Source organism: Pezoporus wallicus, unplaced genomic scaffold, assembly GCF_028554395.1.
Source record: "Pezoporus wallicus isolate ANWC-B61680 ecotype Strahan unplaced genomic scaffold, APGP_CSIRO_Pwel_v1 contig_14128, whole genome shotgun sequence".
In the NCBI taxonomy this organism is placed as follows: domain Eukaryota; kingdom Metazoa; phylum Chordata; class Aves; order Psittaciformes; family Psittacidae; genus Pezoporus; species Pezoporus wallicus.
This window is the reverse complement of record NW_026635507.1, coordinates 90205-109788: the sequence shown is the minus strand read 5'-3', so window position 1 is coordinate 109788 and position 19584 is coordinate 90205. Positions and strand designations below refer to the sequence as shown.

At 56.7% G+C, this 19584-nt stretch overlaps 1 protein-coding gene across 1 annotated transcript in view; it reads right to left on the bottom strand.

Moving 5' to 3' along the window:
• Nucleotides 1–4751: 4751 nt before the first annotated feature.
• Nucleotides 4752–19584, bottom strand: part of INCENP (inner centromere protein) — a 15800-nt gene continuing 967 nt past the window's right edge. The window contains exons 3-18 of the mRNA XM_057396647.1: nt 18598–19370; nt 16724–16775; nt 16543–16576; nt 14684–14765; nt 13682–13733; nt 13238–13355; nt 13016–13150; nt 10735–10844; nt 10270–10390; nt 9403–9525; nt 8728–8900; nt 8369–8456; nt 7326–7427; nt 7114–7125; nt 6076–6235; nt 4752–5062 (exon numbers count right to left, since the gene is read on the bottom strand). Coding sequence (XP_057252630.1) covers nt 4848–5062; nt 6076–6235; nt 7114–7125; nt 7326–7427; nt 8369–8456; nt 8728–8900; nt 9403–9525; nt 10270–10390; nt 10735–10844; nt 13016–13150; nt 13238–13355; nt 13682–13733; nt 14684–14765; nt 16543–16576; nt 16724–16775; nt 18598–19370 — 2350 coding nt within the window. The 3' untranslated portion in view covers nt 4752–4847. The remainder of the gene's footprint in view (nt 5063–6075; nt 6236–7113; nt 7126–7325; nt 7428–8368; nt 8457–8727; nt 8901–9402; nt 9526–10269; nt 10391–10734; nt 10845–13015; nt 13151–13237; nt 13356–13681; nt 13734–14683; nt 14766–16542; nt 16577–16723; nt 16776–18597; nt 19371–19584) is intronic.

The following is a 19584-nucleotide window of genomic DNA, read 5'->3' as shown; positions in this document are numbered from 1 at the left end:
AACCCTCTTGCACAATAGTTCCCTATTGTTTCCCCGCTCCTCTCCTGCAGTTCCCATCCTTCAGGACCTCCCATGTGTTCCTGAGCCCCATGTTCTGATATAAATACATCTGTGCACAAAGAGGAGGCTGCTGCGTGGACGGAAACAACCACCCATTAGGGAGGAACATCTCCAATAGCTGCTCCCACTGCTCTCAGCCCAGCGGCACATGGAGAACCTGCCTCCAGGAACGGGGCACTGGCAGCTGGATCCGATGCTGATGATCCCTGGAATAACACCAGTGCCAGCCCTGGACTCTACAGGAGCGAGCTGGGGATGGACAACGGGGCTGACCTGACAACAGCCAGATCCTGAGCTCCAGCAGCCCAGGGGCGCTGCCGCCTCCTCCCTTTGGGTGCCTTCCCTAGGGAAGAGCCCTGCGATGCCGGGAGGTGCCTCCTGCATGGATGGACTCTGCTCTGCAGGACCCACACCGGGGCAGCCCCGGGATGCTGCTGCTGGGCTCGCGGGTGATGCTGTTACCTGCCTGCATCCGGCAGAAACATCTTCCTGCCGTCCTATTGATCCCTGTCAGTATCCCTAATCCCCTGTTGAGGGTTCTGAGCCCGATCGGTGCTGGCCTTGAGGCTGTGCTTGCACTTTGCTTACCTTTACCTCTCAGGTGCTTTTGCCATCCCTTGATTGCCAGCGGAGGGTTTCATTGGCACCACAGTAAAACATGGGGCAGGTCCCCCCCGTCCCGTTTGGAGGGTGAAGTGGTTGTGGAGGATTCCAGAGAAGGGGAAAGGGGGGGTTATTTTCCTGTTGCTTAGAAACCAGGTTCTGTTCCGCATGGAAAAGGCTGTGATGCTTCCTGAGCAGAGCCAGACCGTGTTCCACAGGACACAGGGAGAGGCAAAGCTGTGCTGGGAGCTCATTGCCCCTTGGGGGAAAAGCAGAAGGACTTCCAGTGGTGCAGGTCAGCAGGGCACGGGCTGGTCCCTGGTCCTTGCTGGTCCCTATTTCCTGCTGGGCCCTGTTTCCTGCTGGGCCCTATTTCCTGCTGGGCCCTGGTCTTTGCTGGTCCCTATTTCCTGCTGGTCCCTGGTCCTTGCTGGTCCCTATTTCCTGCTGGTCCCTGGTCCTTGCTGGTCCCTATTTCCTGCTGGTCCCTGGTCCTTGCTGGTCCCTATTTCCTGCTGGTCCCTGGTCCTTGCTGGTCCCTATTTCCTGCTGGTCCCTGGTCCTTGCTGGTCCCTATTTCCTGCTGGTCCCTGGTCCTTGCTGGTCCCTGTTTCCTGCTGGTCCCTATTTCCTGCTGGGCCCTGGTCTTTGCTGGTCCCTATTTCCTGCTGCTCCCTGGTCCTTGCTGGTCCCTATTTCCTGCTGGTCCCTGCTCCTTCCTGGTCCCTATTTCCTGCTGGTCCCTGGTCCTTGCTGGTCCCTATTTCCTGCTGGTCCCTGGTCCTTGCTGGTCCCTATTTCCTGCTGGTCCCTGGTCCTTGCTGGTCCCTATTTCCTGATGATCCCTGGTCCTTGCTGGTCCCTGGTCCTTGCTGATCCCTGTTCCCTGCTGGTCCCTGCTTCTGCCTGTTCCCAGCTCGGATTCCAAGCTGTGAGCCCCAGGGGTTCAGCCTGGGAGCTCCGGGCAGGTTTCACCAGCAGCTGCCCTGGCAGGAGCTCATCCTGATCTCTGCATCCCTGGAGCTGATCCCACTGGGAGGGAGCTGTTTCCACGTTCTTGGATGTGAGACACAGGACACTGAGTGCCGCTGTGAGAGAGCGAGGATTTCACATTGGCCCGCTGAGGGACAGCAGCTCAGCAGGGCCTGGGGTGGGAGGGAGCGCATCCTGCCATGGCCGCGCAGCCCGGCATGACCCCCCCGCTGGGGCTGGTGCATGAACCCGTGCCGAGCGCTGCTGAGGTCCCGGTGCTCCGAGGGGAGGCTGCAGCAGAGCAGCTGCTCCGGTCCCCACTGCCCGAACAGGCAGAACCCCCCCAGGAGACGCTCTTGGATGCAAACGAGCTTCCCGGGGCCCTGCACAGCCCCGGCGGGCCCCGAGGTGGGAAACCACTGGGAAATCTGAACCCCTTGGCAGGGAACTCTAATCCCGATTTTCACCGTAAGCTACTTACGGACATCTGGGATGTGCCTGAAAGCCTCTGGTTTCCCTGCTGCTGGCAACAGCCGCCACCGGGGCACGAGGATCCGATTTAGTAAATGATAATATTTCATGGTAATCCCTGGACAATCAAAGGATAAGATCAGGACTAAGCCATGGGACAGACGCTGGTATGCTCCAAGCCCCTGTGTCCAGCCTGGCTTTGAGCACTGCCAGGGATGGGGCCACCACAGCTTCTCTGGGCACCCTGTGCCAGCGCCTCAGCACCCTCACAGGGCACCAGCTCCGGGATCGCACGTTCACCACGCAGTAACAATCCCATTCCTCTCACTGGGGGCATTTGGCTCCAGCCGTTCCCTGTGGCTCCAGGGAAACTCTGTCGGTCTGGAAAAGACAACGCAGACCGGGCTGTGCTCTACTCCAGTGAAGTGCTCTGATGGCCACGCTCACATCTGGCAAACACCACCTCATTCTTGTCCTGCTGCATTGCCTAGGCCGGGCTGGGCAGAGCATTGGGCAACATGGACAAGGGGGAAGCATCCCTGCCCGTGGCAGGGGTTGGAACTGGATGATCTTAATTAATCCCTTCCAACCCAAACCCTTCCATGATTCCAGGTCTCCGCTGGGCAGGAGCTGCAGGGATGGGGCAGGCGGATCTTGCCATTGTCACCTCTTAGAGAGGGGCAGAACGGCAGAGCAGGGGCAGGGCAGGGGCAGGGCAGGGGCAGGGCAGGGGCAGGGCAGGGGCAGGGCAGGGGCAGTGAGGGCTCTGCGCCCACAACCAGGAGCCTGCCCCAGGTCCGTGCTGAGCCCGTGCTCCCTCGGGAGCAGCTTGAGCCCTGCCCGTGTGACCGTGACTGAACCCCAGCCCCGGGCAGGACCGCACCAGCCCCGCGCCTCCAGGACCCGGCTCCCAGCATCACCCCGCGCCGGGGCGGACGCGCACCGAGAGCTCCAGGGAAACAGCAGTGAGAAAGGGGGAAAAGCCCGGAATCACGAGTGGGAAAACCTCCCTTAAACCCCTGAGCCTGGAACCCCTGCGTGCGGCCCCTGCTGCTCCCCACAGCGTCACCAGCAGCGCTCCAGCCCCACGCCATGACCAGAGCTCCTGCTTCAGCTGCTGCCGGGAGCCCCGCTGTTTTCGGCCGTTCCAGGGTCAGCTCCAGAGGAGCTCCGGGCGCCCATCCCTCAGCACGGAGCCCCTGGGATGCACCATCAGCCCAACTGCCCCTCTCCCGCCCTGCGACTTCCACAGGGCTGCCAAAGCAGCAGCGTTCCCCCCTGTGCCAGGGGCTCCGAGGTTCTCCATGGGCAGAACTTTCCCATCTTCAGGAAACAGAGCAAAAAGAAGCCCGAAAGGACAGATCCCAACCACTGCAGGTGCTTCCCAGCGCAGAGCTACGACGAGGCCACACAGGAGATGGTTTAAGTCACTTTTATCAGGGTCAGACATTCCAACAGCGTTTGACACAGGAGCTTTCTTACAAACAGGTCATGCTCATGGTGAGGGACAAAACTGGATGCACAGAGAGTGGGGGAACAACCCCAGCACCCCCAGGTACAACCCCCCCCACAAGCTGCCCGGGCTGCACGCAGAGGGCTCACACACATCTAACATGAGGGGTACGTACACACAGGGGCCTGTCCTCGGGGGCTGCAGCCTTTAGAGCAAATGAAGAGGCAAGAGAAAGGGAGCAGAGGGAAGAGCCACGGAGGCTGCAGAATTCCACAGCAGGCAGTGATGCCCTGCAGCTGCCCCAGGGAGCGGGTGCTGTCCTACCCCCCTGCTCCTGCTGTGCAGGAGCTCGTGTCTGTGCCACGTGTACAAGCACGGGCTGAAAGAGGAAGTGCTCTCGGGAGCTGCTGTGCTGCTGTTGGGAGGAAATTGCTCTGGAACAGCCCCTTTGGCACTGCACTGAGGAGAAGTGCGGAAAGGCCGAGAAATAAAACCAGCCTTGATGCTGAACAAAGGAAAGAGCCAAGGGGTGGGAAGGGAAAGAGGGATTGGGGTTAAAAGCATCCCTGACACCAAACCCTGGGCACAGAGTGGGGGTTTCAAGAAGAGGAACAATCAGAACGTTTGTACAGTTTCTAACTGAGCCTGGTACTGGACCCCAGGCACCCCTGGTGATGTGAGCACTCCGGGGTCCCACCTGTCCCAGCACCTAAAGAGGGGTCAATAGAACCCTCAGCACCACCAGCACCAGTGCAGCTCATGCATGTGATGGCTCTTGGGGGCTGGCGTGCAGCTGGGAGATGAAACCACACCACAGCTTTGCAATTTGCAAGGATGGAGGAGGCCACTCCTGGTGGTATCCCCTGGAGACACTGAACTCCGGTACCTCCTGGAGAACACCAGCAGTGCCCTGGCTTCACCCCAGACGGGTGCAGTGGCTCTGAGCTGCACAAGAACTCTGCCTTCAGCCACAGGACAGACACATAACCTCTGTCTGCCGCTGGCAGCTCCTACCAGGCCTGCTTGGCTGAAGGGGGGAGCATCACATGAAGCTTTAAGTGATGCACTCATGACCTAAAGGTCTAGGTCTTTGCCAGCCCAAAGTTAAAGGTAAGGGGAGATGCATCCTTCCAAGGCCGCATCTCCCCAAAACTTCCAGCTTTGCCTAAGAGAGGAAATGCAGGAGGCCCAGTAAGAGCTGACATTTATTCAACGCTAACACCTAAAGATTTACAGACTGACGAGGAAGCCTGCTCCCCTCCGAGCCGGCAGCACGTACCTGGGCCCCTCAGTACTTCTTGACGCTGTAGGGCAGCCCCAGCACAGGCTTGGCCCGCGGGAAGGGGGGGGAGTTCCAGACGGCGGAGCTCGTGCGCCGCAGGTACCGGGGTTTGCTCTTGTAGAAGATGTCCTGGAGCTGCAGGCTCGGCATCGTCCCGAACACGGCGTCCACGCTGGGCGGGTTGTAGTAGAGCTGCAGCACGGCCTGGTTCAGCTGGCTCCCTGCAGCGGGGCACAGGGGGAGCTGAAGCCCTCGCGGCCCTGCTCAGCCCCCCCTCATCGAGCCCGGAGCACAGACAGGAGAAATCACAGAATCCCAACCGGGTTTGGGTTGGAAGGAGCTTAAATCACCCAGTCCCACCCCCTGCCATGGCCAGGGACACCTCACACCAGCCCATGTCGCCCAAGGCTCTGTCCAGCCTTCTTTGGGCAGCCTGTGCAAGGGCCGCACCACCATCAAATCCTGGCCCCAGTTCAAGCCAAGAGATTCACCACAGGTCCCTCGGAGAGGGAATATTGTGTGTATTGATTTCAAGAGACAGGGCTCTGCAGCCCTCCCTCCATGCACATACCGGTACTGTCCCCAGAGCGGGCTCAAACTGAAACAGGGGAGACCGAGATGAGCTCTGAGGCAGAAGCTCTTCCCTGGGAGGGTGCTGAGGCGCTGGCACAGGGTGCCCAGAGAAGCTGTGGCTGCCCCATCCCTGGCAGTGCTCAAGGCCAGGTTGGACACAGGGGCTTGGAGCAAGCTGCTCCAGTGGAAGGGGTCCCTGCCCGTGGCAGGAGTTGGAGCAGCTTTAAGGTTTCTTCAACACAACCCAAAACCATTCCAGGGTTCTCAGTTACACTGGGGTAGGTGACATCATGGCATTGAGCATTTCAGAACCAGAACAACCCCAGTCTGGATCCTGGTCCCTGCCATCTGGCAGAACTTTGCTTTTTAAAGCCAAACCAATGTCAAAGCGGGCTCAAGGCCAGAGCAGCAGCTCACAGTCATGTGTTTCAAGCCAGCAGCCCCCTTAAGGCAGTTTTAAACAGCATTTGCTCCCCAACACTGCTGTAAGATCATCCCCACGTGGCTGAAGAGCCCCTGGCTCTGCACTCCAGCCATGCTGCTGGAGACCACTGCATTTACCCAGTGCATGCACCAGGAGGACCTGCTCCAGCTCTTACACCAGCTCTTACTGCCCACTGGAGCAAAGCTTGGAGGCTCTGGGACAGGTACCAACACGTACTTGAGGCCCAGGCAGGGATGGGCTTGCGAGGCTGGCTTTCGTCATCAGTGGAGTCATCACTGTTCACATCCATCCCATAGCTGGTCGAGGCCACCACGGGCGGCTTTGGACACTTGGGGCCCTGTGGAGTCATCTGGTAGGAGGCGCAGGCAGGCGAGTTCTGCAAGACAAGCGTGTGCCCGGCTGTCAGAGGCAGCAGCACCGCATCGCTCCCAGCGCTGCAAACACCGCAGTGTCCCCGCGCTGCCCTGGAATTGCAAGTCCTGGGCTCTGGCACTTCCAAAGCTCTCACCAAGAGCTCGCCCCAAGCCCTGCTGCAGTGAAGGGATTGCACTGCTCCTCCTGTGTGGCCAGGCTGCTCCATCAGCCCTGTGGGACGTGACCACACCGGCTACGGATGCTTCCAATATACCCAAGTTCCCTTCCATTCAATCAAGGCTTGAAGGGAGCTGTTACATCCTCAGAGCTGGAGCTGAGCCGTGGGCCCTCAATGCTCTGCAGCTTCTGAGCTTTAACACTATGACTGGTTATGACCACATGGAGAACCCGCCTGCAAAGCGGGGGACAAGCTGCTGTCGTTTTTATGGGGAGAGCATTACTGAGAAATGCAGGTGGCGAAGGTTCACCACCCATGAGACACGTCTCTGGAGTCGGGCTGAGCTTTCCTCCCCCCCAGGAGGCTCCTGATGACTTTCTGTCCATTCACATTAACTCAGATTTGCTGGGCTTGCATTTAAGGTCACAACACGGAGCTTTGCAAGGAGATAAAGACCCAGGGGGTTGGTTTCAGTGGGGAAGCCTCCGCGCTCAGCGGCGGGTTTGGCCCCGGGTCCATCAGCAGGGCCCCAGCCCAAGGCTATTCCCCAGCCTCTGCTGCCACCCCGTGGCTGGTTTCAACCTTGAACCTCAGCAGCAAACCCACTCCCATCCTCTCCCTTCCTTCTGCCTGCGCAGCTCGCTCAGGGTTTCAGGAGCAGCAAACCGCAACAGCCGCTGCCTCATCCCGACAGGGAAGCCCTGGGGACCGCTTGCCGCTGCTTCCCTTCCCTCCTTTCACTCCCCAAAAGCCACTTAAATGCTCAACACCAGCAGGAGTCAACCTCAGGTGACCAGGAAAGCAGTTTACAGAATCCCTTTGCTACCGAAAGGGGACAGGAAAAGCAGAGGGTCAAAGTGCTTGGAGCAGTGTCAGGGCTGGGCTCCTTCCCTGCTGTCATCCCACAAGGAATCTCACTGGGGAGCAGAGTTACCTGCTGCTGTGTTAGGGCTGCCTTGCCAGACTGCTGCTTCTCTGCCAGCTTCTTCTGTTCTTGCTCCTGCCTCTTCATCTCCGCCAGCCTCTGCTCTTCCTGCTGGGAAGCCAACACCACAAGTCAGCCAAGCAGCCAGGCACCAAGCAAGCCATGCTCTTAACCCGGGGGGGCATTATTTCTGATATCCAAAAGAATATCCAAGCATTTCAGTGCAAGTCTCTGCCCTGGTGATGCTCAGGAGCACGTTGAGCACGGAGCAGACAGCAAACAACCAACACAGAGGTCCGAGCTTTCCTCGGCAAGTGGCACAAACAGAGCAACACTCCCACTTCAGAGCAGGAGCTGCCTTCCTCTGACAACAGTGACCTCATGCTTTGAGGAGCTTTGCACCAATTGTGTCTTCGGGGTATCAGCACTGACAGCAGCTGCCATCTGTGCTACAGGGGAGTTTTTCAATACCTAAAGGGGCCACAGGAAACCTGGAGAGGGGCTTTGGCCAAGGGCCTGTGGGGACAGGCCAAGAGGAATGGCTTGAACCTGCCAGAGGGGAGACTGAGATGGGATCTCAGAAGCAGGGATCTCAGCCAAGGCACCAGCACTGCCCCTTCACCATCAGGCAAACCCTCCTGCTCAGTTACTGAGGGCTGGCCCCAGGGCTGCAGAAGACCTGGCAGAGGTTGCTCCTGTGCTCTGCTGAGGGTGGCACAAACACGAAGCTGAGGTGGAGCTTCTGGAGAGCCTGGCATCAGTTACTGTTTGCTACCAAGAGAGGTACAGATGCACCCAGCACACACAAGCTGAGAACCTCCCTTCGGTTCAGTGTGTGTCACCTGTCCTTTCCTCCAGCAGTGATGCCATGCAAAGAGAGCCAGCCTGCCTCCCAGAGGGACGGGGGGACACCTTTGCCCAGCTCAAATGCAGTAGGGCCACAGCACCCATCAGGGTTCTTAATAGCTGCACAGCTGAGCTGCCCCCAGCAGGAACAGCTCCTGCAGTCAGATCCACGTGGCTCTGCCCATCCACAGCGAGGGAGCACTTACTTCTTTCTTCTCCAGCTCCTTCTGGAGTCTCAGTTTAGCAGCCAGCACCTCCTTCTTCAGGCGGGCAGCCTTCTCCTGCTCCCGGAGCCTGAGGGCCAAAGCAGAGCATTACCCTCACAACCAGGCCGGGGCACGCTCTCATCCCGAGCCTGCACCAACCCCTTGGTTCCTCACAGCTTTTCAGGGCGCTCCCACCAGAGCTCCTGCATTACTGAGCCCAGAATGTCTTCTGGCAGCTCAGGACCAGGACATCGTGCTGCGAGCACAAAGTAGCTCTTCACTGCCCGAGTGTGTCTCTGTTCCTGCTGCTGTTCAAAGCCCCAGCACAGAATTCAGTGCGTGAGTGGATGTTGTCTTACTTTTCTGCCTGGATCCTCTCCTGTTCCTTCTTCCTCTCCAGCTCTCTCTCTGCAGCCAACTGCTTTTCCCTCTCCTGTTCTGCCTGTCTCTGCTCAGCAATCTTCCTGGCACGTTCCTGCTCCTCTTCCTTCCTCTTCTGCATTAGCTCTTTGTGCCGACGTTCCTCCTCCTCCTGGTAAGCCCAACAAGGCAGTTACTCAGTGTACAGGAACTGGCTCTGGCACAAAGGAGCAGGAGCAACTTATTCAACCCAGAGCCTCCAGTTCCTATTGCTGCACAGTGGGGAAACAACTTGGGGCTGAAGTCCCAAGTGCTTTCAAGGGAGGTGCTATTTCAGTGTTGGCCTCTCCCTGCCCACAGTGGACCCCAAAGGGCCTGGTGGCCACCACAGCCCCATCTCTGGGACACAGGTTTCTAGTGCAGAGATCTTCATCCTGTCAATCACAAATTAGGGTCTTTAGTGAGACTGTCCAGAACTGGAGAAGGAACCTGGGTCACCACTGACAGCTCACAGCACCCTGGCAGGAAAGGTGGGAAGCACAACACCGTGGAGGGCTTCCAGGACAGAGGCTCTGCACCTCCCTGATCTGCACTCAGCTGGCTCTTGTTAGCCCCTCTGTTGCAGGGGCTGTGGCCATTCCACCTGCACCAGGACGAGGGGCTCCAGCACAGACCTGCTGCAGGGCTCGCTGTCTCCTGGCCTCCTCCTCCTGCCTGCGCCGGGCCTCTGCCTCCTCCATCTTCCTGGCAGCTGCTTTCTTTTTGATCTTCTCCTCTGCCAGCCTTTCCTCCCGCACCTACAACACAAACACACACAGACACACGGAGCCAGCTGAGCACCCGGCCTTGGGTGAGACTGCCCTGTCCCTGGGGAGCACCACAGCAGGATGCAGAGCTCCCATCCCCTCAGGGGGCCAAAGCTTCTTCCTTTGCCACCAGGAGCCAATGGGACCTGCACTTGATTTGAAAGGGCAATACTTGGGGCAATGACCTTTTCCATGGCCACAGGAAGAGCTGGGGTATCGCATTCTACACCTCATACCACAAAAGCCATCACAACGTATTCTCAGAACCGTGAATAGGAAAAGCAGATGGAGATAATTGAAGCAGACAAAGGACTGCTCTGCTTGCATGTGCAAATTGCCTCAAAGTCTCAGACCCCAGAGAGGGGCTGGAGGAAGTGGTTTATTTTCACCTCTTCCTCTATTAGTCAGATGGGAGAACAGCTTCAAGACCAAGCCTCACGGCCATTAGTCTGCTTTAGCTACTGGAAGTTCTCTCATCTAACGGAGCCTTAATGAAGCCCATTTAGAGAATCACAGTTCTGGAAAATCAGGGTTTCAGCTGCTGTATCCACGACAAGGCAGCCACTCAATCACCCAGCTTCTGGAACGTTCTTTATCCCACTATTCTCCAGCTCATTCTCTGGATCTCAAGCAGCCTCAGCTCCTCTCTCTCCACAAGGCACATTTGCGTGGCATCACCTCACTCAGCAGAGCATCTGTGCTCCCCAGTGAACTCTGCAGTGCGCTGGGCCTTACCTTCTCTGTCTTCTCATCAAACAGAGCTATCTTCTGCTCAATCCGCCTCTTCCTCTCCTCCTCCATCTGCTCTGCCCGCTCCCGGGCCTGCAGCACCTTCCGCAGGCGCTCCTCGCGCTTCCTGCGGGACACAGCCCAGGCTCAGCCCTGCAGCCCAGCCACCGGAGCTCCTTACACACACACGAGCCCACAGACACGGCTCGGGGGCAGCAGGGCCTTCATACGGCACCATTAAACACCAGGGGTACTTTTAAGCCCCAAGACCGAGGACCTGAGACAAGAAGCAGCGGCCAGGACGGTTTCACTTGTCGTTAGCCCTCCCAGTGGAGAAAAGAGCAAACACTTTGTGGAGGCAGAGCGAGGCAACTTGTGCTGCCTGCACGGTGTGTGCAGGAGGAGAGACCTGGCCCTGGGGCCCTGCAGGCGCAGGGAGCAGCCCGGCCAGGGCAGAAAGCCAACACTCACAGCTTGGCCTCTTCCAGTCGCCGTTTCTTTTCCTCCTCCAGCTTCTGTTTCCTCAGCTGCTCAGCCTGCTGCTTCTTCCTCAGAGTCTCCAGCTTCTGCCTCTCCTTTTCCTGAGGTGGAGTGAAATGAGATTATACTCCTGTGACAGAGCTGCTTTCTACCTCACCTTGCCCAGGTTAAGCAAGGGCCTGGAGATAACACCAAGGAACTGCAGCCAGAACCCAAGGATGCTGCCAGCAACCCCGGAGCAGAGCCCAGGTAGCCAGTGATGTGGTCATGTGCGCTTGGGAACAGATGCAATGGAAAACAAGGCTGTGGTGTTAATCTCGGAGAAGCTGGGAAGCTGAAAAAGAAGCATCAGCTCCTGAAGGCCAGGCAGCTTCCGCAGGGACTGCAGGCAGCTTCCCCAAGGACTGCAGGCAGCTTCCCCAGGGACTGCAGGCAGCTTCCCCAGGGACTGCAGGCAGCCAGCACTGAGGCTTGTGCTGGTAACCACCAGAAAAGCAGTGCTGATGCTTGGCAGTGCTGGTGCTTGGCAGTGCTGCCAACTCCCTGCAGCGTGCTGGGACAGAGCCTGCTCTAGGAAACACCTTGCTTGCCCCAAGTCAGAGCTCCGGTGCTGTCCCTGCCTCCCACAAAGCTTCCTCTCATGGTGAACCACCACCACCTGGAGTGCTCACAGCTCCTTTCAAGCCCCACCTGTCAGGCAGGCAAACCCAGGGCATTCCTGTCCTTCTGCTAAGCAGTCCAGCTAACTGAGCCTAAGAACCCCCTCATTAGAAGAACACGATCCAGCCATCAGTCCAGTACAGCAAGCAGACCGAGATAAACTAATTTAATGCCAGATTTGATACTGCAGATGCCCAATTACAACAGGCCTGGTCTCAGCACAAAGCCACTGATAAGCTCGGTGAAAGGTTCAAGTGATTGCCTTGTGCTGGGCTCCACGCTGTGAGTGATTGGTGCTATTAGCATCTGAGCTGGCTGATTTGAAACTAATGCTTGTATCTTCCTGCTCTGGTGCTGTTTAGTTACATCTGGCTCCCGCATGGAAAAAGTCCTGAGGGGAAGCTGCCTGTGCTGGAATGAAACCTGAAATAGAACATCCAGGACAAACTGGCCAGAAGATCCCCTCCCGTCCCATTAGCACCACTGCCAGCACAGACACCAGCATCAGGAGGAGCACCATGAGGCTGAGGATGGAGTCCTGCTCTAATCCCTGCTGACAGACCTCTCCTCTCTGCTGCAGCACAGCACGACTCTCAGCAGCACAACCCTGACACCTTTAAGCAACAAAAAGGTTCTGGTATCAGGTTGCCAGAAACAAGCTGGATGCAGGAAAACCAGTTCCTGCAGGATGCCCTCCTCTCTCTCCCCACTCTCCTGCAAGTGAAAACATGCTGGGTATCAGCAGTATGAGCAGCCTGTGCTCAACATGGCCCTAGGTGCATCTGTGAAGCTACACCCTTGTACCTTGTACACTGACTTCTCTTCCCAGTTAAAAGCAGGTAAGGAAGAGCGAGGGCTGCCCATCAGGGGTGGATGCAGGCAGTATTCCTCCCGCAAGTCCAGCCCATGTAATTAAACCATCATGATTTAGGACCAAACTGTCCTGTGAAAACTCCCTTTGGAAATCTAGAAGCAGATCTCAGATCCCATCCACCCAAACAACTGCTCTGTTTGGTGCACGGGGCTCCCTCTGTGATGCTGAGAACATCACTGTGGTGTGTGCAGGGCAAAGGCACCAGCTGCAAACAGCACAGGAGTGGATTTGTCTCCGCTGGTTGCAACAGTCACACAACATTAATGTTGATGCCCACTGGACTTGGACACTGGCACACTCGTCCCTCTGACCCAGCAGCCTCCCATTCAGGAGACCTGCTTCTTCCTGCTTCAAAGGTCTGAAACGGCTCAGACCATCAGCAGTTTGGATTTGAGGCATTTGCTCAGACATTTGTCAGAACAGTCCTAGAAAGGAGACTTTGGACGTGAGACTTCGGTTGTAGACACACCTCCACTGCAGCATTCAAAATCCCCTTGATTTTCGTTTCCCTGTTTTCATTCCTCACTTACTAGCTAATACCACAGGGCAATGGTACAGCAACAAAGCCCAGAGTCCAAATTAGAGCCCTTTAGCAAGCTGACTAAGCACAGTCTTGTGTACTTCATGTAAGTGTAAAGTAACCAGAGGCTGCTGTTTAAGATGGGTCAAAAAGTTTCTTTTCACATCAGCTGACACCCATCAGACCATCACATCCCAGCTTCCAGGAGCTTTGCTTACCTTGGGATCGGCGCGCAGAGGGGTGTTGTGCTTGATGAAGGACTTGATGACCCCATTCCTCCCCACAGAGCACGGTGTCATGAGCAGCTGGTTCTTCTGCACAGTGTGCAGGAACGTCTTGAACGGCCGCACAACCTGTGGGAGGAATGCCAGGGAGGACCCTCAGGAGGCGGAGGGGGAGCAGGACCCGGGGCAGTTACATCAGGGGAGCAGAGCTCTTACTTTGCTGGCTGGGAAGGTTGGGGACGGGGACTTCCTTCTCAGAGGAGAAAGCCCTCCCTCTTCTGCTTGCTGCTGGTCGTAGCGCTCATCCACAGCTCTCTTGTAGCTTGGCTTTCTCCTGGGAGAAAACCACAGCATCGTCCGTGGCAAATCCTCCATTGTCTCAAAGCCAGGTGTGAAAGAGGCCATAAAACTACCCTAGCTTCCATCCCCCTGGCTATGCACAAGGAGTCATCCAAGAGAAGATTCCCCACATGACGGAAGGTACAACTTAAATAAGATGCAGATTAAATCCCCCTTTCCTGGAGGCAGAGAAAGCCTACTGCAAGAGCCCCACAGCCATAAGACACTGAAGCCATTGAGCAACGTTTCAGTGTTGAACCTGCTTTGAACTGGGCTATGGATCTCCCAAGGCACGTCCTGACTGGAATGATGCAAACGTACCTGGCGCTCTGGGGCGGTTGCTGGGCCTCCCCACTCTTATTTAAGTTGCTTTCTGAAAGAAAACATCATTACATTGTTAGTTCTAGCAGAAAAATACCCCTTCCACAGAGCTCTGAAAGCAGATGGGATTCAGCAGCCACTGTACAGCAAAACAGCCTGCCACAAGTCCTGCACAGCACGAGCTTCCCTGCTTCAGCAAGCAGCACACAGCACCCTTCAAACCTAGACACGTCTAGACACCTAGAGTAACCCACGTTACAGCTTGCACAAACACTGCCCAGGTCACAGAATCCCAGCCTGGTTTGAGTTGGAAGGGACCTTAAAGCTCCTCCAACTCCAACCCCTGCCACGGGCAGGGACCCCTTCCACTGGAGCAGCTTGCTCCAAGCCCCTGTGTCCAACCTGGCCTTGAACACTGCCAGGGATGGGGCAGCCACAGCTTCTCTGGGCACCCTGTGCCAGCGCCTCAGCACCCTCACAGGGAAGAGCTTCTGCCTAAGAGCTCAGCTCAGTCTCCCCTCTGGCAGGTTCAAGCCATTCCCCTTGGCCTGTCCCTACAGGCCCTTGTCCCAAGCCCCTCTCCAGGTTTCCTTTAGGCACTGGAGCTGCTCTCAGGTCTCCCCTTCAGGAGCCTTCTCTTGTCCAGGCTGCCCCAGCCCAGCTCTCTCAGCCTGGCTCCAGAGCAGAGCTGCTCCAGCCCTCGCAGCAGCTCCGTGGGCTCCTCTGGACTCGCTCCAGCAGCTCCAGACACAGAGCAACCACTTGCTTCAGAAACATGGTTCAAGCAGGCCTCCCATGCCCCGCAGCACACAGCCCTCGTCCCTCACTACATCTGTCTCCATGTGCTCCCCAGGGTGGAAAATAACTCAAGAGGCACAGAACTTCCAAACTGCTCCTCTCCTGAAGCAAACCCTCACTCCTCAAAGGTCAGGTCAGGCTCTCAAGCTGGGCAGCCAAGTGTTGAGACTGCCCAGGGCTCTGCCCCAGCCCTCCTGCGGGTACCGTTACTGCTCGTGCCCTCCTGCAGCCTCTTGCTCCTGTTGCCGGAGTGAGAGCACAGCGACATCTGGAGACTCTGTTGATCCTGCAGGAAAAGCAAAGGGGATTGAGCACAACTCACCCAGACACAGCCAGTTCCTGCTTCAAGCCCTGCTGTCACCGACAGGGACGCTGCCTGCAGAGGATGCAGCTGGCACTGGCACCCGGGCAAAGCCCTGAGCTCCAGCTGTGAAAACAGCTCGGGACAGCATCTTGGATGTTGTGTCACCACTGGGAGCACAGACACTGACAGACCCAAGTGTCTGCAACAGGGGAAGAACCCCCTAAACTGAACAAACTCGGACACTGGCACAGTCAGCAGCATGCAGGATCCTGGCAGTCACAGTTCTCCTGGTGAATGGACAGACAGGAGACAGCAGAGACAAACTACTCATGTCCTGGGTTTCTCTGGGTGCTATTCACTGCTCTCAGGCTTACACAAGTGCTGCACTGATGGGTTATGTGCCTGCAGCAGCAGGGAACGGCTTTTGCCTTCTGCTTGTGCCAGCAGCACAAGCATTAAGCCCCACACTGGCCAGCCTGCAGCACAGCAGACACCGAGGAGTTGGGAAGAGAGGAAACTTCATCCTCCCCACAGGCTTCTGGCGGCTCTTATCCTGTGCAGGAAGCATCTCACAGCCTGACAGAAGGACTCATTAATTCAAGATCAGGCCTGAGGAGAATCTACCCTTTAAGTGGCAACATCCTGGTCCTGTTTTCAGCTGTTCCTATGGACAAAGACACTGCCTGGTTGGAGAAGGCTCCAAGTCACCACATCCTCACGGCTCCCAGAGGAAGTCTGACAGAAACCAAACCCCATCTGCTTTGCCAAGAAGATGCTGACAGATGGGTCGATGGGGCAAGGTAACCGGTGACAGAGGCTGAGCTGCAAGCTGCCAGCAGCAGGGGTGTAGAAATAAAAGGTGAGGATCAAGGATAGACCTTGCTACTCTCCATGGACTGCACTGAACTGATGGGTTATCGAGGTACAGAAACAAAAAGGCCCAGCCCTGCAGTGCACTTGGGTGTGGGTTGTGTTTTTCCTTTCCTTCTCCATGTTTTCACTTTAAGCTGTTCTTCAGCTGGAACTCAGGCAAGCCAGAGATCCAGGGACACTGGAAAACCAGGATTTATTGGAACTGCTGCAGCTGCACTGACAAGCACAGCCCCAAGGCACATACAAGCCTGTCCCTGTTCATACAAGTGCTTAAGGCCACAGAGCTCTGCTCCATTCATTCAGCCTTTGCTTACTGGAGGTGATTCTGGACAAAACCCCGACATGAGCCTGGGATTTCCTCCTCAGGAGGAAGGAGGGAATCGTGGAGGGATGTTTTGACCTGAAGGAGATTCACAACTTTCTGTGGTTGCCGTAAGCCAAAGTGAGAGCTGTGAATCACCTCACAGCTTGGTCAAAAGCAGCTTTAAAACTACAGGAAAACAGTGCACAACCTGCCCCTGAAAACAGCTGCCTCGACTGTGAGAAGGTGCTTTACGTGCAGAGATTCAGAATGGAAGCAGCAAGAGCCAGAAAGCAGGACCCACCTCGGAACGCCGGCGATCCCAGGGCTGGTCATCAGCACTGGTAGGCCCCAACCCAACTTTAAACCCTTGTGCAACATGACAGAGGCAAAGGCGTTCTGCAGTCAGAGCTTTGAAAGCAGCCGAGCTGGTAGCACCCTACTCCAAACGCCTGTGCTGGTGCCCAGAACAAGCCTTGGCACTCATGGGCCAGATACGATTCCCCAGTAACAAAGAAAGGTGGGTTCAACACGTTCCTCTCAGGAACCCACCCAAACAGAAACACTTCTCTGCTCAGATCTTACCGGCTTGGAGGGGGTGCATGGTCCAGGAGAAGGCCTATGGGAAAACACAGAGAAAAAAGGCAGGTGCATTTAATACCACCAGAGAAAGGGGAAGCCCCTTGATACGTGCAAGCAGTAAATGACACCGTAAGTCCCCCAGGAGGGTTATTAAGGATGAAGAAAGAACATAAAGGATTCTCACCCAGGTTTGAGAACCGTTTCCTCTTCCTCTGGTATCTCTCCAGAGCTGGAGACTGCAGAGAAAGAAAACAAACACCGGAGCTGTGACAGGCACAGGCCAAGGCTGTCAGCAGCCCTTGGGGCTGAGGTTATCCCCTATGGGTCACGCACACACTGCACCCAAGAGCAAGAGAGAAAATGCAGCAATTGGAATGCAAGAGAGGAGGTGGTTTCAATGACAGAGGAGTTCAAAGCACTCATTAAGCACTTGCATTGAGAAGGGCTGGGCTCAGACTCAGGAGCAGTGGTTACACCCAGTGTTACTTAGGGTGAGTGCTGCTTCCTGCATGGAGCATCTGCTGGCTCAAGGGCAGCTCCAAGTGCCAGTACAGCCAGAAAAGGCTGCGTCAGGTGGTTTTTATTACCTTTGCTATATTTTTATTTATCTATTTTATTTTATTCCTCTATTTCCATCACATTACAAAGGTGCTGCTGCGCCTTCAGCCACTGCAGAGCCCCCAGGATCAGCCTTTGCACAGCCCTCACACCCGAGACCAAAGGAAGCACAAACACACGTGGGGTGCATGCACACGCCACACGCACACATGTGCATCATCACACACACATGTGCATTATCACACACACATGCGATGCACGCACACTGCATGTGCACCCCCCAGACACACAGAGAACCCCCCTGCACACACACACACACACACTCACACTCTGCCATCCGAGTGCCCTGGGCTCACCCAGAGCTGCCCGGAGCATCCCAGCTCCTGTCCCTGGTACCAGATGTTTTGACCAGGCAGAATTGTGTCAAGCAGCACAGGGGGAGAAATAAACCCCTGACCCCCCCCAGGATCCCAGATCTGGACACATGGACCTGCCTTCACTGCGCAGGGAACCCTCAACACTGCTCCGAGACACCACAGAGCTCCAGGCTGCCCTGCTCCCAGGAAACCCCCCCAGGATGCTGCAGGGCTCTAGTGCTGGAGGAGCACTCACCCAGAGCAGCTACACTGGGGTGGAAAACCCTTCCCTGCAAAGCAGGGTACCTCTTCCGCAGCAAAGCGGGATACCCCTTCAGGAAAGGCACAAACCCCACTCAGCTGCACACCAACACCTTACACAGCATCATCTCAGCTCTGTGTGTTCTCCTTTCACAGCAGCTGCACAAAAGAGCCACCCCCAACATCGAATTGGGTGAAGAGGCTCTTTTGCATCCCCTGCATGTCAGGAGCCATTCACTAGGCCAGCATTTACCAGCTACATCTTTCCCTTGGCATGGAAAGCCAGAGCCTCTACCCAGCCCCTTGCTCTCCAGCACCAAACCCAACCCAACATTCCAGCACCACAGGAGAGCACTGAGATCAGTCTGTGCCCACTGCCTCCTCTCCTGAGGTGCCTCCACTGCACACTGTGAGTCTGGAAGACTTCCAATGCATTTACCACGTTGAGCCTCAGCATTCCCTCCTCAAGAGCAGCTCTGGCAGTTACAGCCAGGCTCTGCCCAAAGGCAGCAAACCTGTGACAGCCACCTCATGCCCCAGGAAACACACAGGCCCCCAGGAGAGCCCACAGCAGCCACAAAGCCCTTTCACCATCTTCCTCCTCCACTTTGGGAGCTGCCACCACCACAGGAACCCAAGAAGCCTTAAAGCTGCTCTCCCAGATGATTTACAAGGCTGAACTGAGTTCACAAAGTTACTGGGCTCCCTAGTCACATCGGTCTCTTGAAGCCAGAGCACATCCATGTTTCACCCCAGATCAGCTGCACACCCAAAGGGCAGACCTAGCCCGTGACATTGCTTTCCTTCGGCAGTGGGCAGCAGCAGGCCAACAAAGAGAGCAGGGAGGGCGCAAAGCAAGCTCAGTGGTGGTGCTCACACTCACCATCGATGGAGCTGGAGATCACGGACGACGCCCGAGCCGCCTTCCTCTTGATGGCCGAGCTCCTGCGCACGCTCTCCCTCCTGCTGGCCAGGGAGTACTTCTCTGCCAGGGAGGTTCTGCGGATCAGGGAGGCTTTGCCCATGAGGCTCCTGCGCACGGAGTGACGGCTCAGCCTGGAGCCCGTCGGGGTGCTGGGGGGGTCCCTCACGTGCCGGGGGGAGGCCTTCTCAGGGCCCCGCTGGGCCCCAGCAGAGTCCTCGGCCTCCTCCAGCCGGGTCTGCTCACTGACAGTGACCGCAGCATCGGCCGCCTCCGCTGCCCTCGGCTCGGGGGCAGCCCCGCTTGCTCCCACACCGCTTGCTTCGGGGGTACAAGGGAGCAGCTGCTCGAAGGCTACAGGCACAGGCTCAGGGGGGGATTTGGCTGCACTGCTTTCCTTGGGAGAACCATCCTGAGAGCTCAGGACGATGGGTGAGGAGAGCTGCTCTGCTGCTTTGGGAGCTCTCTCCCGGAGCGGTGTCACAGCACTGATGGGATCGCTGGCATCAGCTTTCACTGAGGGAGCCTTCCTGCGTGCGTGCCGGACGGGAGGGGTCTCGGGAAGGACTTGGGAGCTTTTAGCCTGTGCCACCTGGGATCTTGTCACACGTCGAGGAGGGGAGGCGTCTTTGGCCTCAGCCATGACAAGTTCCAGGTTTTCTTTATTTTGGATCCGTTGGGAATATCGTGTGGAGGACACCAGTTTGAGACTGCTGTTCTTCCGTCTGGACAATCTAACAACACAAACACTGTGTGAGACTGCAACTGGATTCAGAAACAGAACAAAGCCCTTCCATGCACTTTAGGGAACATGCAGAGAAACAAAGCTAAAGCATCCAAGATGAGAACCCCTGAAAGCCCAACAAAACCAGAGGGAAGTGGAACTTCCTATGAGGCTACAGAAAGCCATGGAAATGCTCTTTCTCACTGAGAGAGCTGGGCTGGGTC